At 41.4% G+C, this 18785-nt stretch overlaps 1 protein-coding gene across 8 annotated transcripts in view; it reads right to left on the bottom strand.

The window, feature by feature from the left end:
• The window catches only part of twf2 (twinfilin-2), a 168235-nt gene that overhangs the window by 59841 nt on the left and 89609 nt on the right, over window positions 1-18785 (bottom strand). For all 8 annotated transcript variants that reach the window (XM_069936581.1, XM_069936583.1, XM_069936578.1 and 5 more), the window contains exon 3: window positions 2222-2400. In XM_069936581.1, coding sequence (XP_069792682.1) covers window positions 2222-2400 — 179 coding nt within the window. The remainder of the gene's footprint in view (window positions 1-2221; window positions 2401-18785) is intronic.

Genomic DNA, 18785 nt, shown 5'->3' with positions numbered 1-18785 from the left:
AATTAATTTATTTGATGATGATGTTTTGATTTATTTGATGGAACCAATAAATTTGCTACTCAAATTATATTTAAGATTGGAGGAGTACAGCAAGGTTTTGAGTTATAAAGTGAATTGAGATAAAAGTGAAATTAAGCCCCTTAATATAGTAGACTACACTCAGTGTTCAGAAGTTACTCAATTTAAATGGCCGATGAATGGAATATTTATGTATATAGGTAGATAATTATTTAGGGAATCTATATAAATTGAATTATGTACCTTTATTTCAGAAAATTGGTGAGGATTTGAATAAGTGGAAGATGTTACCAATAACATTATTGGGTAGGGTTAATTGTGTCAAAATTAATATATTTCCTAGGGTACAATATTTATTCCAAACATTACCAATAATGACACCACAAAAGTTTTTCAAGAAAATATATTCAAAATTTTCTTTAGATGGGTAAGATGTCAAGAGTTTCTTTAGATAAAATGACATGAAAATTTGAGTTCTGAGGTTTGCAATTACCAAATTTTAATAATTATTATAAGGCAGCTCAATTGAGATTTTTTGACCTTTTTTTTTTAATGAGGAAGTAAAATCAGCATGGATTAAAATAGAAATTGATAAAATAGGAAAGAGGAAGTTGGAAGATTTTATATATAAATGGGAATCAAAATTATTATCTGGAGAGAGGGAATCACCCTTTTTGAAACATTTGATTTATATTTGGAATAAAATAAATGATGAAATTGGAATGAGAAGTGCTGTCCTGCCTAAAATGCCTTTATACAAAATCGATTTATTCCATTTTCAATGGATAATCAATTTTTAAATACTTGAACTCACTGCATGCAATGGTTAACTTAATGTAGTAATTGTGATTGAAAGTTGATGGTTTATCTGCTATGATGGAGCACAGCAAATGATTTGGAGAACAACCACCATTTGGTCCATTTCTATTCCATTGTTTCCTATGGACTCAATGTAAGGCACAGGTTACATCTTTAAAGTTCAAAACATTCTCAAAACTTAATGACAGACAACTTATCTATTAAATGGAACAATCCTGTTTTACTTGAAAGCTTGGTGGGGGGGGGGGGGGGGTGTTGGGTCATTTAAAACTTGGGGATATAGAGTAAACCTTTTTAATTAAAGCATGTAGTAGCATATGGAAGTACATTATCTTTATTGTAAATTAATATCATGTCATATTGTTACACCATCTATTTACAATGAAGATAATGTACTTCAATTGGTCAAAAAATACATCCCAAGAGACACATTAGCTATATGAAAACTGGTTTCGATTTCTTTTGTATCGGAGGCAATTGAAAATTTATGAGCTGCTATGGAATACCACCCAGTTTGATATATATTTTTCATTTACATGATCAAGTTCAGAAAGTGGAAATAAAATAAAATGATCGCCTAATTATAGGAAGGATATAAACAGAGTGGAGAGAGTGCAGAGAAGGTTTACCAGAATGTTACCTGGGTTTAAGCATCTAGAGTATAGGGAGAGATTGGACAGATTAGGTCTTTATTCTTTGGAGCGTAGAAGGTTGAGAGGGGATTTGATAGAAGTATTTAAGATTATGAAAGGGATAGACAGAGTGGATGTGGATAGACTATTTCCGTTAAGAGGAGGAAAGATTAAAACAAGAGGACATGAGTTAAGAATTAAGGGGCAGAGGTTTAGAGGTAACATGAGGGGGAACTTCTTTACTCAGAGAGTGGTAGCCGTGTGGAATGAGCTTCCGGGAGAAATAGTGGCGGCGGAGTCAATTGTATTATTTAAGAAAAGGTTGGACAGGTATATGGATGAGAAGAAGATGGAGGGTTATGGGCATTGTGCAGGGAGGTGGGACTAGAGAGGGGTGTTTGGTGCGGTGCGGACTAGAAGGGCCTAATGGCCTGTTTCCGTGCTGTAATTGTTATGTTATGTTATGTTATTTGAAGAGGGGGTATTAATATATTCCCAGATGGGTTCACACTTGAACACAGCAAACGACTCAGCTCAGAAACTTTGTTAGAGAGCAAAGTTATTAATAAGTTGCATCGCACAAATGCCGATCCAGACTGGTGCCATTGGTTGCAATCCAGATTTTACATTTAAAAAGAAATCAAATAAAAAAGATAAAGTTTGAACTGAAGCTTTAAGTTCCGTCTAATGCCTGAATGTCCTCTTAATATTTCTAATGTTTTTGGTAATGAACAACAGCATGTAAAACTTACTGGGGAATAATCAGGTGACCAGGAAATAAAGAGCCATTCATATCCCTGTGCATTCTGGCTGTCAAGGCGGTAAAGGATGTAGCACGGCTGCAAATCCTCCAACAAGGGTAGGATGAAATTGTCGTAGTCTCTGTCCCACGCCTGCGATGGCTCTTTGTACATTCCCAATACTAACTGCTCTGAAAGAGAATTGTATACACTGTAAATTGTACATTTCAAGGCAAGCTCTTGCTCAAATTGTCAAGTACAAATAGCAAGGAAGTCAAATATTTTCCGTTTATATTAAAAATATACAGCATTGAGCTCACAATGTACTCTAAACATTTGTATAATCAATGATTGCATCAATAACTAACTCTCTTGTTAATAATGATCACAAAACAATTATTACATTTTACAGAAATCGTGTATCATTTCATGGCTACACAATCGGAAGGTTAAAAGAAAGGACATACCACGAAAAGAATGAAAATGCATCATTGCCTCTGTAATTCTGCAGCTGCTCTAAGTGTATTTCTTAGTAAGCAGATGGCGACAAGGACATTGGCTGATGCTTCACAGATGATTTGACTATCTACTCTTGACATAAAACGACAAGTGTGAGCAAAACTGTACCAAAATGGACTGGGCTTGTTTGATGTCGACTCTGCGGAACTTACATAAAAGCCATTTAACTTTCTTACAAATAGCTGCCTCAAATTTTTCAGCAGAAGTTGCCAATTTATTCTTTGCTTTAGTTTATGTAGAAGAAATTGTAATTCTAATTCAATTAGTAACAAGTGAGAATAGAAAAAGCTTTTCTTCAGAAGCTACAATTCTCACCTCAGTAAAACAACAATAAAAAAAATTTAAAAGTGGTTCTTATAGCTATTCCACCTAATAATGTAAATATGCCTACATAGTATATGTCCTGTAACTTTTCTTCTTTCTTTGGCTTGGCTTCGCGGACGAAGATTTATGGAGGGGGTAACTTTTACATTTAGATATACAGCACAGTAACAGACCATTTCGGTCCATGAGTCCGTGCCACCCAATTTATACCCGATTAACCTGCACCCCTGGTAGGTTTTGAGTGGTGGGAGGAAACTGGCACCCCCGAGGAAAATCCACGTAGACACGGGGAGAATGTACAAACTCCTTACAGACAGCAGGGGATTCGAACCCTGGTCCCAATTGCTGGCGCTGTAAAGACATTGTGCTAACTGTTACGCCAACCATGCCATATACTTAGTCAATGCCTTATATTTTGATAATGATATTAAGCATGGAATTATGGTCCTTTTGATACTTGTATAAAGTGACCAATCTATTTAAAGTAATTGCAAAGTGAAAACAGGCCTAATTAATTCAAAACCCTCTAAGTGAAAATAAAAATCCCCTTTTCGATTTCTCTATATAGTTACATTGTTTTGTTTACTGTAGAGTAATTTTAAGTACCAGAATGAAGTAAACTTTTATTTTACATTTAACGAAACCCTGAAGGGGTAAATAATGTTCCTTACTAGTGGAAACTAACATTTTCATGACTATTTTCAAGAATCACATGGTTCTTGGGAACAGCAAATGACTCGATATTATTTCACAAGAACGAATGAAAATAGAAACAGAAGAACACCAGGGCCCTCAAGCCTGCCCCAGAATTTAATATAAACAATGGGTGACCTATACTGGCTCCAGCACCTTTTCTGTGCCAGTTCCCAATAACCCTCAAACCTATAAGCTTCCAAAAATATATCAACCTCAACAATAATGATTTGGCTTCCATTTCAAAAGGGTGAACCCTTGCAAGGCATCAGGTCCTGATGGCGTAGCAGGTGGGGTACTGGAAATCTGTGCCAACCAACTAGCCAGAGTGTTCACAGACATTTTCAACCTCTCCTTGTGGCAGTCAAAGGTTCCTACCAGCTTCAAAAGGGCATCAATCATCCCAGTATCCAAGAAACGTAGCATGGGCTGCCTCAACAACCACCGCCTAAAAGCACTAACTTTGACTGTGAGGAAATGCTTTGAGAGGCCGGAATTAACATGTACCTAAGTTAAGATCTGGACCTGCTGTAATTCGCCTATTGCCACAATCTCTCCTCAGCAGATGCAATATCGCTGGGTCTCCACTCAGCTCTGGATCACCTTGAAACAGCAATTCATACATACAGATGCTCTTCATAGGCTACAGTTTTGCCTTCAATACCATTATTCCCCCAGTGCTGGTTAAGAGGCCTCAAACTCTGCACCTTTGTACCCCACTCTGCAACTGGATCCTTGATTTTTCATAACATAGTCAGTATGAATTGGAAACAACGTCTCCTCACTGATGATCAACACAGGTACACCTCAAGGATGCGTGCTTATTGCTCTACCCATAACTGTGTGGCCAGGTACAATCCAATGCTATCTACATGTTTGTCGATAACACCACAGTCGTCAACAGAATTACAAACAGAAATGAGGAAGCGTACAGGAGTGAGATAGATCAGCTCTTTGTTGGTGTCACTCTAACATGCTTGTGTTCAACGATAGCAATACCAAGGAGATGATTGTGGACCCAGTCCTCATCGAGGGCCCAGTAGTGGAGAAGGTCAACAACTTCAAATTCCCAGGTGTCAACATCTCAGAGGATCCATCCTGGAGCCTCCATGTTGATATAATCTCAAAGAAGGTTCACCAGTGTCTATACTTTGTGAGGTATTTGAGGACATTTGGAATGTCACCGAAGACTCTCGTAAACTTCTACAGCTGTACCATGGAGACCATTCTGGCTGGTTGCTTCACTGTCTGGTATCGAGGTGCCAAATCTCAAGACAAGAAAGAACTCTAGACGGTTGTTAACTCGGTCTGCAACATCACAGGCACAAGACTTTGCTCCATCGAGGACATCTACATGAGACAGCATCTTATAAAAGCAGCCTTTATCCTCAAAGACCCTGCACCGCCCAGGCCATGACCTCTTCACTCTGCTTCCATTGGGGAAAAGGTACAGGTGTCTAAAAACAAGCACTCATTAGCAGAAGGATAACTTCTTTCCCGCTGCCACCAGATTCCTGCCTTACTTTTCATGCACTCTTTTTTGGTATTATTGTTGTAAGATGGTTTATAATATGAATGTTTGCTCTATGATACTGCCGCAAAACACCACATTTTGTGACTTGTTCATGATGATAAATTCTGATACTGCAAAAATCATGTAAAAAGATATCTCTACATATTGACATACACTTTGATGTCCTGTTTTGCGGAAACTGCCAAAATGTTTGGCCTGGAAGTCAGCCTGAAGAAAACTGAGATCCTCCATCAGCCAGCTCCCCACCATGACTACCAGCCCCCCCACATCTCCATCGGGCACACAAAACTCAAAACGGTCAACCAGTTTACCTATCTCGGCTGCACCATTTCATCGGATGCAAGGATCGACAACGAGATAGACAACAGACTCGCCAAGGCAAATAGCGCCTTTGGAAGACTACACAAAAGAGTCTGGAAAAACAACCAACTGAAAAACCTCACAAAGATTAGCGTATACAGAGCCGTTGTCATACCCACACTCCTGTTCGGCTCCGAATCGTAGGTCCTCTACGGGCATCACCTACGGCTCCTAGAACGCTTCCACCAGTATTGTCTCCGCTCCATCCTCAACATTAATTGGAGCGACTTCATCCCTAACATCGAAGTACTCGAGATGGCAGAGGCCGACAGCATCGAATCCACGCTGCTGAAGATCAAACTGCGCTGGGTAGGTCACATCTCCAGAATGGAGGACCATCGCCTTCCCAAGATCGTGTTATATGGCGAGCTCTCCACTGGCCACCGTGACAGAGGTGCAGCAAAGAAGAGGTACAAGGACTGCCTAAAGAAATCTCTTGGTGCCTGCCACATTGACCACCGCCAGTGGGCTGATATCGCCTCAAACCGTGCATCTTGGCGCCTCACAGTTCGGCGGGCAGCAACCTCCTTTGAAGAAGACCGCAGAGTCCACCTCACTGACAAAAAGACAAAGGAGGAAAAACCCAACACCCAACCCCAACCAACCAATTTTCCCTTGCAACCGCTGCAACCGTGTCCGCCTGTCCCGTATCGGACTGGTCAGCCACAAACGAGCCTGCAGCTGAAGTGGACATTACCCCTCCATAAATCTTCGTCTGCGAAGCCAAGCCAAAAATATTTATTATTATTTTAAGACAGTAAAGCATCTCAAGGTGTTTTACACCAACATTATCAGGTAAAATTTGAACACATCTAAGGATTTAATCAGAAACGTAGATTTTACAACATCTTCCAGAATAAAGCAAGCAGGATTTAGGGATGCAATTCCATTTCTATAGTTGGTAATTTAAAGAGCAGTAGGAATCTGGGAAATACAAGACTCTAAAAATGGTGAACCTCAAGAACCGTAGAAATTATTGGGATAGTCCAAACTGTGTGTTGTAATTAGTTATAATGTGATAATATTTCAGGTCAGGTCAGTTGTCTGAGTTCTACTGGCACCATGTAACCGAGTACTACCTGTCGCACGGTCAGGTGTTCGGTGACTAAACCGGTTCCTCCACCAGGCTTGCCTGGTGAGGAGGGTGGCTAGACACCCTGCAGGATGAAAAACAAGACCTGTTAAAGAGCGGATGAACCCTCTTGTAGGGCCAATGGCCATCTAGCAAACACGTGTCATGAAGTGCGGAAAGGGTATTCCTTGCATTGAAGCTTGGTCTGGTCATTCACTGCAATAAAACATCCTCCAGCTGTCTTGGACCTCACCAAGCTGCTGGATCTGAGAGGGGATGTCGAGAGGGTGGGTCTGGACATGTGCAACCTCCACTCACGTAAATCCATTCACGCATATGCTGTTCCTTTCTGAGGAGTGGGGTACCTTCTTATCAAACCACACAAACTGAAAAGAACCATCATCATCATCCTATGGGATTGATAGCCAGAAGATCATCTTAAGTGACAAATTATTTGGTCTTAATATGGTTGCTACTGTTACGATCCCAGAGGACCTCAAAACCCAGCAGCAATAGATATTTACCAAGATAAATGGTTACTTAAACAAAAGTTGCTTTTAATTATCATGAAAACAGGATCAAACTTTAACTTATTATTAACTTAACCCCCTTCTAATTCTAAACGCAAGTGTATGTAATGTTTGAGTAAGTTTAGAAAAGTTCTTTAATTCACAAGTCCAATCTCACTTTTCACTCCTCAAGGTTTAAAGGTTGCAGGCAATTCTTTAATTGTGCACAGAATTTAACATTTATGAGTTTCACCAGGCTTTGGTTCCTGAAAGGTAAATGGTTACTGCTTAGGAAGGATCTTGTTGGTTTTCAGAGAGAGATTTGTTGTTCGCTGGACACCCACAACTGATTCCTTGTAACCAGCCACTTCAGTGTCTTGCCGAAAAAACTTGCCCCATCAGGGCTTTCCAGGTGATAACCTCTTTCTTTCAGCTCACCACAGAGTTCCTTTTCATTTCTCTTATTTAAAGTGAAACATTAGGTACCCAGTCCTCTCCTCTTGTATGGACCTCAAGGGCTTTGACCAGGCTGAACTAAGCACTTACAACCTGCCTTCCAAATGGTTTTTTTCCTACAAGCTTGCCAGCTTGTCCTGTTCCAGTTCCAGCTGTAAAACTGAAGAACTGAACTCTCTCTCTCTCTCTCTCTCTCTCTCTCTCTCACAGAGAAAAACATGTTTGGCAAAACCACATGACTCCCTTAGAACAGCAAGCAGCACCCCCAGACAGCCTGCGGCTCTGGACCTAATCCTCTGAGTTCTTTCATCTGTTGCTTTTCAAAACAACAATCCATTGTGAAGTCTCTATAGGCACTCGTCAAAGCTTTTGCAAAAGCACTTGGAGCCTGCCTGTCTAGCTTGAGCAGAGTTCCAGTATTTTAAATGAGATCTGTTTTGAAGTGTTTGTATGTGACCTACACTAAAAACCTGCCACAATTGATCTCCTTTAAAACATATCTATATACAATATAAAATACAAATGATGTCACAATAATATTACACAGCTCAATCCACACTAACAGGTGACGTACAACCGATTCACTGCATTTTAACATAGATAAGTACATTGAACAAGGCCTTATACTAACTTCTTTTCTTGGTATATTTTGTGAATTACTTTTGAATTTAATGCACTCTCTGGGGTACAATTTCAAAACAACTGAATGATAACAAAAAATGTTTCTCAGCCTTTGGAGCCTGTGTCAGACCAAGTGCAGTTTATGTCATCATCCAAGATCTTGGCAAGCAAGATTGTCCCAAAAGCGTAGTGTGCAAAACAAGAGCATTAATGCACTTGCTATCTATGTCCAGAAAAGTGCATGATCACAGAAAGTAGAATTGCAATACAATTTTCTTAATTGTTCACCACTTATTATCCATGTTATAGTGCGCTGGTACATGGAACCATGCCTCTCATTTCACTTCAGTTGCACAGTTCAAATATCATTTAACAAATTGAAGAGTTTAAAATTTATGAAATGCAAAATCCCAGAGTTTGAAATATTGTGTAATCAAGGTTAGGAATCTGAGTAATTTTACAATGATAATGACATTTTTTCCAGTGAGTTACTACAATAAAATAAAGATGTGTTTACTTTTGGAATTTATACTGTATAAACAGGAGAATAACTCATAATATTTCTTGATTAGGTCATTGTTGGTGGAGGACTGATTCAGACAAAAGCATGTTTAAGTAGTCTTTAACTAAACATAACCATAACACTGCATACAATATTTAAGAATATACATTGAAAATTTGATGAGTAGAATTCAACTTTGTCTAACTTTAAACCAAGGAATTGCTGTTACTGATATTAACAAGCGGGTCTTAACAGTTTGTATGAAACACTGGTCTATTTTAACAGGAAATATTTAAATATTGTAATAAATCATATTTTAATATCACAAATAATTTTCTGGGCCTTCGTGAAAGGAGTGGTTCTACCAATTAGTTTTGATTTGTTATTAAATCACAATACTGAGATGTTGAATGAGTCATGGGATTTTTCAAGTCAGTCTGGTGTCAAAGTTAAAGGAAAAATAAATTGCACTTGTGCATTTTTAAAGCATATTGGACCTTGCTGCTCAGGTAAAATACTAGTCATTTCCCCAATAAACTTTGTGAATGTAGTTTTGACTGCATTGAGTACTAATTTGTACATATTCCATCATTTGCTAATTTAGATAAATACACATTGATCCAGGTACATGATTAGAAGATAGATAAGTACACTCTGGTGGTCATTCTTTTTTTATTCCTAGTCACAACTTAAAAAAATTACTGTATAAACAATTGTGCAAATTGACAAAAACAAATGGAGAGGGTGATGCCAGCAACTTGTTAATACAGGCTTTTATTCATTAGGAGAATTCAAGTCCAATTGCTCAAAACACTATTTACTGATGATTGTTCAAATTTCATTATATGCTTTTCATGTGGTAAACATATTGGAAAATATTACAGAGTACATTAATTGCACATTTTCAAACGTTAGAATTGATTTCTTTACTTTATCCTAAACCTAACATTTAAAAGAAAAGCGAATGTTGTTTAAATGCAAGGATTTTTTAAGAACACATATTAAAAAGGAGGGAGTGAGTATCGGGAGAAGAGGAAGAGACTTGCACAACCTTTTTATAGATTTTTAAAAATTGAGTTTAACATATAAACTTACATACAAAATTTTAAGAAAAACACACTTTATATCATATATCACAAGTACAAAAAAAAGGATGGAACTACATTAGACAGCTCCTTAATCCACATGTGATACAAGTTATTGAAACCATGTTAAATCAGATTTTACAAATTAATTCAAATAAAAATTGATAAAAGAAAAAAAGAAAAAAACAAAAACCTAAAAATTAAATCTAATCTACCCCCTTCCTCTAATCAAGGTAACATTTGTAAAAGAAAAGGAAAATTATGGATCTGATGGCGACCTCCAGATATTGGAAAAAGAATCTCTGGGACATTCAAAATTCTTAATTCTTCCAATCATGATCGCATTCTTTACAAATTGAAACTTTCTATCTTTAATATTGTATTTAATTTTCTCCAAGCTTAAATAGGACATCTACTTTTAAACTGTATGCACATTTAACTTACTACAAATTTTGAACTCATTTTGATCTGATTAGCTCATGGGAAGATTTTGCATCCAGCATAAATCATTTTGAGTATATGCTTGCTCAAAATTATGTATTTTGGAGAGGAATTTAATTAATGAACACAATTCACTGTTATTAAATTAATATGGGAAATCAGAATTTTTAAAATTTATTGCACCATGAATCATATCAATAATAATACATACAGTGTTCATCATTAAAATATACACAGCAACATTTCCTTTTTTTTCGCTTCCCCCCCCCCCAAAAAAAAATTGATGAAACAAATTCCTCATTCTTGTAAAGCACTAGGAAACAAATGTACATATTGGGTCAGAACTTGCATACAGCAATAGGTCTGTGTTTGCGATCGTTGTTCCAATCTTAAATGGGGAGGCTGTGTGTGACAACATATACCTGCTTGACATAATACTGTCACAGAACAATGCTATTACAAACTTTAGCCAATAAACAAATGAAGAAAAAAAATGGTTGCCATGCACACATCCTTGCTAAAAAAAAATGTCAATCAAAAACATTCAAGTCAACTCAATTAATCCAAAAATACATATTCTCCAAACCCTTGGAGCATTTCCTCTTTATTTAAATGCTATTCCTGCACCAGGTCAACAATTCAACAAACAGATTTGCCAGTGTTAAGTGGTAAATTACCAAGCAAAATCCATAGCACAAACAAAACAAATTTCTATCCAGCCATTTAAGATTGAATAATTGACTTCCTGGATGCTGATTGTTCCACAAAGACAAGAGTTTGGACCACCTTTGAAAATAATATACACAAATAATTTTAATTGATTCATTTTTCCCCATTCCTTGAGCTAAGTGGCCAGCTGGTCTATTTTGAGGGTAGTTAAAAGTCAACTACATTGATAATACAACAGAGAAGAGGTGGAAAGTCTCGATATATGGTGTGAGAGCAACAACCCGAGTTTCAGTGCAGACAAGAACGAGATCATGACCGTGGATTTCAGGAGGATCAGGAATGATCATCCTCCCTACTCGTCAACAACTTGATAGTGGAGAAAGTCGAGAGCACCAAGTTCCTTGATCCATTTAATTAGTGATCTATCATGGACACTAAACATCTCCTCAGATGTCAGGAAGGCACAATGACTGCACTTCCTGGGAAGACTGAGACAGGCAAGTTTACTGTCCACCATCACGCCATCCTTCTATAGAGTTCTATCAAGAGTGTCCTGCCTGGCTGCATCACAGTGTGATATGTTGCTGCAGAGAAATGGATCGGTGGTCAATCCACAGGACCACATGAGTGGCAGAGAGGATTGATGCGATCTTCCTGGATCGCTGTCTAACGAGGGTGACAAAATAATTGAGGACCCCTTCCACCCTGCACACAGCATCTTTCAGCTGCTCCTGTCGGGAAAAGGGATCCAGGAGGATCAGAGCCAGCACCACCAGGCTGAGGAACAGCTTCTTCCCACAGGCAGTGAGAATACTGAGCAAACAAAGGAATTGCTCAAACTAACCATTCGAATTTCTAATATTCACTCAATAACTTATATTTTATATAAATGTATATTTGTCCTGTGTATGTATTGTTTACCTGTATGTATGTTGTGTCTGGTTGTATGTCCACATGTTTCACACAGAGGACCAGAGAACACTGTTTCATCAGGTTGTTCTTATGCATATGGCTGATAATAAACTTGAGTGTGAAGTGAGAGAGAAGTTGGGCTAAGTAAAGGCATCAGATAGCCTCCCCTGTGAATTGTATTAAATGGACAAAAATTGACAAAGGTGGAACTGGGAAATGGGTGCAGATTGTAACAATGGCGTATATAACTTCAAGGAATGCTTCCATTCTTCGAAACCCCAATATTTAATGTAGATTTAATAAAGACTTAAAATTTGAGGACAATGTTAGAAACTGTTTTCAATGATGGATGACTATCAATTATGTCTGGCATAATTTACAAAAAAACAATTTTATAGTGGTGTAGCAGGCCAAGTGACCGTGCGGTTAGATGGGCCGAATCACTGCCCCAGTCATCTGACACAAGATGGCTGGGCCCCCCTTCCCTTCAGAGGAGAAACCCATGGTTAGCGACACATGTTGCCCGGGGGACGGTGCTGCTTCCATGTTGCATGCCACTGGACAGCAAGTGATGCCGCTATGCCCTGACTTCACTTCCTAAGGTCAGCACGCCCCTCACATGAAGTGGGCCATCTCCTCGAGCAGCGCAAGTAATTCAAAATAAAGTTCAGTTACTGGTTCACCTCGTGCTGTGTGGACATCTCTCATTTCGGTAGTGCTGCCATTAGTAGATGCTACAATGGTGACCCTGATGGTCCAATGTCTTTGGAACACCTCGAACATAACAAAATGCAGGATGCTACTACCGCTACAGTCGCAACGGCTGTGACCAATGTTGTGGGTGTGCATTTGCCACCCTTCTGGGCAAATCAGCCCAGGAATTGGTTACAACTGGTCAAGTTGCAGTTCCAGATCAGAGGCATTGTCTCAGAAGATACCAAATTCTGGCATGTCGTCAGCGCCCTGGATGTCATTACCACAGCAAAAGTAAGCTCCTTCGTGGAAAATCTTCCTATGGAGCGCAAGTACGAACAATTCCAGTGGTTCCTCCTTGATTCCCTGGAATTAAGCTGACATAAGTGTGCCGTCTGCACCGTGAATATGAAAGGCCTGGGTGATAGGAACCCCTCCAAGCTCATGCACGAAATGGTAGCCTTAGGGGACGGACACACAAAGTGTTTCTTGTTTGAGGCCCTGTTCCTTTCCAAGTTATCAGTGCACGTTTCCACGGCAATATCCGACATAGATTTCAGCGCTCCACACGTGGTAGTCAAGGAAGCAGACAGACTTTTCCGCACCCTGCAATAGAGCTCGATATATGTGCAACTGATCTACGCCGTTGGCGCCACCAGTTTAGTCCCCCCACTGGACTCCCCATCAGTAGCCATGGCCCAACCGCAACCTAACGAGCACTCAAACAGAGCTATTACTGTTTCTACCACTCCAGATGGGAGTGCGGCTGTGCGTCCCTCCATTCTCATACTCCAACACCAAGTACGACGAATGGGAAATGGATAGACACATAAAGGCCTACCCTATCTCAGGGACCAGTGAACAAAGAGGGATTTCCTAGTCGACACGGGAGCAGAGATAAGCCTCATTCTGCTGACGCATTTTGACTCAAACACAATCCCAAGGGCCTTCCCCTACAGGCAGCCAATGGTTCCTCCATTCAGAGTTTTGGCACCCGCCTGGTCACAATCCATGCCGCGGACACTGTTTTCCACTGGAAATGTACGATTACATCCATGGGACAAACACTACTTGGAGCAGATTTCCTCCGGGTACATGAGCACCTAGTGGACATGAACAGAAGCCATTTGGTCAACGCTACCACATTCCAGTCATACCCCCTTACTCTACGACAACGTTCCTTTCAACTGTTAGGAATCCACACTCTGGACCATAACGAATATGCCCTCCTACTGGCAAAGTACCCGTCACTGTTGGCATTCAATTTCGATTGCGTTAAACCAGCACATGGCGTAGAGCACCACATCGAGACCACAGGGCACCCGGTGTATGCACGGGAATGATGCCTCCCACAGGACAAACTCCTTCAAGCCAAGATGGAGTTCGCTGCCATGGATGAGTTGGGTATCGTCCGCCGTTCAAACAGCCCCTGGGCGTCCCCGCTGCATGTGGTCCAGAAGAACTCCAGTGGTTGGCGCGCTTGTGGTGACTGCAGATGATTCAAAGATGCCACTGTCCCAGATAGATACCCCATCTCACACGTCAAGGATTTCGCCACAAGGCTCCAGGGCTGCTGAATATTTTTCCTCAAGGTGGACCTCGTCAAAGGGTATCATCAGATTCCGATGCACCCTAATGAAATCCCGATAATTATTACACCTTTGGATGTCTTTCAGTCTAAAGAACGCAGCCTAGACATTTCAGCGTCTCATAGACGTGGCTGGCAGAAATCTTGATTTCATCTTCATCTACCTGGATGACATTCTCATCGACAGCCCTGACACTAGCACACACTGGACGCACCTGACTCGCCTTTTCAACAAGTTGCAGCATTTTGGACTCATGATGAACCCGGCTAAGAACCAGTTTGGCCTGGAAACTATCAGTTTCCTGGGACACACCGCTGCCGGATAAGATGAAAGCCATTCAACATTTTCCAAAGGCCGAACACAATCAAAGGTCAACAAGAATTCCTAGGGATGGTAAACTTCTATCATTGTTTCCTTCTGGGAGCGACTACCCTCATACAACCTCTTCAATCTCAGCGACAAGGCACTGCAGTGGACATGCGAAACCGTGAAAACATTCCAGGGAACCAAAGCGGCACTGGTGGACGCCACATCTTTGGCCCATCCAGACTCTTCCTCCCCCCGGCCCTTACAAAAAATGCATCGGATAGAGTGGACAGTTCAGTGCTGGGACAGTGGGTCGATGAACAGTGGTGCCCCCTGGCTTTCTTCAGCAAACATTTCCGGACACCAAAACTCAAGTATAGTGCGTTCAACCGCGAATTGTTGGCCCTGTACCTAGACATACGTCATTTCCGGTACATGTTAGAAGGAAGGGTTTTTGTCGCTTATGCAGACCACAAACCATTCACCCATGGTTTGACCCATGGTTGGTGAGGTAACAACACCTCTCCTACATTTCTGAGTCTTCCTTTTCTTTGGCTTGGCTTCGCGGACGAAGATTTATGGAGGGGGTATACAATGGACATTCATCATGTTGCAGGCAAATCTAACGTGGTGGCCAATGCGCTGACCAGACCGGCCATCACCACTACCTCAGGAGGGCTCGATGTTGCTCAGCTAGCCAAAGACCAAGCATAGGATGCGGATATCCAGGCCTACCGGACCGCCATCACCAGCCTGAGTGTTAGCGATTTCTGTCCTTCACTGGGAGCCCGACTTTACCGTGCGACATGTCCACAGGTTTCCCCAGACCTGGCGACACAGGGTGTTCAACCAAATACATGGTCTGTTACATCCTTCCATAAGGTCCAAGGTCTGCCTGCTGTCTGACAAGTTCATGTAGCACAGCCTCTGCTGCAATGTAACCTTGTGGGCTAAGACTTGTTTGGACTGCCAACGCACCAAAGTGCACACATACACCAAGGCCCCGCTCCAGAGCTTCAACCCGGCGCAGTGCCATTTTGACCATGTGCACGTGGACATTGTCGGCCCACTGCCCGAGAGCCAAGGTATGCGGTGTTTATTCACAGTAATCGACCACTTTATCCTTTGGCCAGAAGCGATACCCCTGCCCACATGTGACACAGAGAATTGCACCAGAGCTTTCTTGTCCTCTTGGGTCACATGCTTTGGAGTCCTGACCCACATCAGCTCGGACTTTGTGGTGCCCAGTTCATATCCTTACTCTGGGCCAACCTAGCCAAGTTCTGCGGCAGCCAGTTACACCACACCACAGCCTACCATCCTCAGGCAAACGACCTCGTCAAAAGTTTCCACTGCTACTTGAAAGCAGCCCAGAAAGCTCGACTACAAGGCTCTAATTGGATGGATGAACTCCCATGTGTGCTGATAGGAATTCGCACAGCACCAAAAGACCTACCAGTGTTGTCAGCCGAGATGGAGTACGGCTCCCCGCTTGTCATCTCAGGGGACATTCACTTCAAACCTCCCGGCCCACAACCCAGTGCTCTAGATGCCCTCCAGTGATTGAGGGAACAAATGGGTAAACAGAAACCTCCACCACCTTCCCAACATAACTCTCCATCCTGCCATGTCCCAGCAAACCTGCATTCCATCAAATTAGTTTTCATTTGGAGAGGACAGTAAGGGACACCCCTACAATATCCCTACAAAGGCTCAATCAAGGTGTTGCAGCACGACAGTGTCATTTTTACCTTGGACAATTGCGGGTGGCAGTGCATCTGGACTCAGACCAGCCCGCCCAGATCCCCAGGTCAGACACAGAAGCTGTCCGCCCAAAGACAGAAATGGTAACTTGCTTAAAGGGTGGCAGCGATTCGGGGGAGCAGGGTTGCGCATTTAAATAGGCTTAATTGTCATCTCAGTCATCTGATACAAGATAGCATGGGCCCTCCTTTCCTTCCGAGAAGCCCGCGGTTGGCGACGTGCGTTGCCTGGGGACAGCGCTGCTTCTGTGTTGCATGCCGCTGGATGGGGATCGACATTGTGGCACCCTGACGTTATTTCCTAAGACCAGCGCGTCCTTCGCTGGAACTGGGTGGTCTCCTTGAGCAGCGCAAGTAATTAAAAATAAAGTTCAGTTACTGATTCACCTCATGCTGCGGTAGATGTCTCTCATTTCGGTAGCACTGCAGTTAGCAGATGCTACAGTCAAATTTATTTAATCAGCAAAAACCAAATTTAAGACCACAATTAACACAGTCCATTAAAAAAAAATTGTCTCAGTAAGATATTAGCCCCTTTTAAATAGCCATTTCGATCCAGAAATGTTGCCTCTTTATTGAGTCACGCCTCTGTAAAAAGTACGAACCCTGAATGAGGGGGTTATTTCAGTCCTGGTTTTTTTCCGGCAGTAGGGGTAGTAACAGTGCTGAATTGATGTCTGTGTAAAAGAGGCGATCCGACAGTTGGGGACCATAACAGGAAAGGATGTGTATGTACTATTTTTTTGGTGTATTTACAGATAAGCATTTAAAACTTGGACAAAACATGCAATTAGGATAACTGGAAAATCTTTTTAACAATAACACCACTGTCCCGCTCTCTCCCAACAGCCTGCTCTCTCTTGGTGGAAATGCAGAAGACTGAAATGAGCTGCAGATTAAATGGCTGGAGCTGGAGATGAAACGAGCTGGTGGTGAAATAGTGATGCATCTTCTACTAGGCTCACCGTTTCGTTAGGTGGGTGAAGCATTGTTGTGTTGCTGGGAGGAGAATGAGATGATTTAATTCATAAGTAAATCATTCATGGTTTTGACAGGACAGATGTGGGGTGGCTGTTGGTCTTTCAAAATAAGGGCTTAATCATTCAAGAATGAGAATAAAAGTATGTACCAAAGGGTACTGAATCTGGAACTCTACAGAAGGAGGGTGTGAATATTTAGTTACTGAATGTATTCAAGACAGTCACTGACAGACCTTCAGATATTTAGGGAGAGGAGATTAGTGTGAGGGAGTGGCATTTAAAAGACCATCCCCCACACTAATCCCACCACCTCGCTCCCAGCTGTTCCCAAGTGTCTCTAGACACCTTGTGCTGTGAGCAAGCTGGTCTGTGGGTTTGTCCTCAGTTTGAACAGTCTGAAGCCCACCACATCAACCCCCAACGATATAGTGTTGATGCTAGTGAGCCACACAGCGACCATGATCATTATTATCACCCTAATGTCAACCACACAAGACCCAGGGGGTATTTTTGAGCCATTTTTTGGGGGAAAAAAAGTGGGCCTAACATTCCATCAAATATGGTATGTTAGAGGTGACACTAGATGCCGATGCTTTTGTGTTACATGTCCTGCTTCTTTTGCTCCCAGAATGCCGACTTGCTGTATAAAATGACACACTGACCCAGCATTTACTTGTTCAGTGTAAACAAGTAAAGCTGGCTTAATGACGGGTCTTCTTTACGGCAATATTGCAGCATTTCTGTGTAAAAAGCATTGTTAGCAGATCTCATTACAGAAATGATTGGTACTTCTATTGAACCCAAGCACAGAAGCTTCTGATGGAAAATGAGACAGACACATCTATGCATGATTGAAGACACATTACAAGAATGGGGAGACACCGGATACTGCAGATTCTGTAATTTGCAGCAACAAATGCTTGACTGCAGTCATCCAGCACAAATTATGAATGCTCTGTGTCAGTACCCAGAATGTACGTACTCTTCCTTAATCTGATGGGGGTTTGTAGCCATTCTCAACAGGGGCCATACAGCCCCCCAGGGAGCACAGCACATTTGGGTGGGTGGGGGGAAAGCAATGACTGAAATCTTAATTTAAAAAAAAATGTTTTTAGGTAGTCGATAGAAGTATGGAAAAAACAACTAAACTAGACTGCTTCACAGTGGTGGGGGGGGGGGGGCATAATCTTTGAACAAAGTTCTAAGGGGGAGATAGCTAAAAACAAGTATGGCTAGTTTAAAGGATAACCAACTCCACCCTGAAGTTAAATATCAACTGGTTAACCCAAAGATGGCAATGATATGGAGTAAATTACATGGTACAAGTGGATCATCTCACTGGAAAATGGGAGTGAAAACATAATAGTTCAACAGTGTCTAATGATCCCAGTGTGCAGCCGGCCTACTCAAGCATCTCCATTCTAATCAGGAATAGTGTATTGTTATGTGCTGATAGAAAACATTGCTGGAAAAATGGAAACCTGCATAATAGCCACTGGTCAATATTTGAGTACATCTTTCATTAACGTCACTAGTACCCTGGAATAC

This window comes from Narcine bancroftii, chromosome 5 (genome assembly GCF_036971445.1).
Source record: "Narcine bancroftii isolate sNarBan1 chromosome 5, sNarBan1.hap1, whole genome shotgun sequence".
NCBI classification, from domain to species: domain Eukaryota; kingdom Metazoa; phylum Chordata; class Chondrichthyes; order Torpediniformes; family Narcinidae; genus Narcine; species Narcine bancroftii.
The sequence above is the reverse complement of the archived record's forward strand: the minus strand, read 5'-3'. Positions and strand labels throughout refer to the sequence as shown.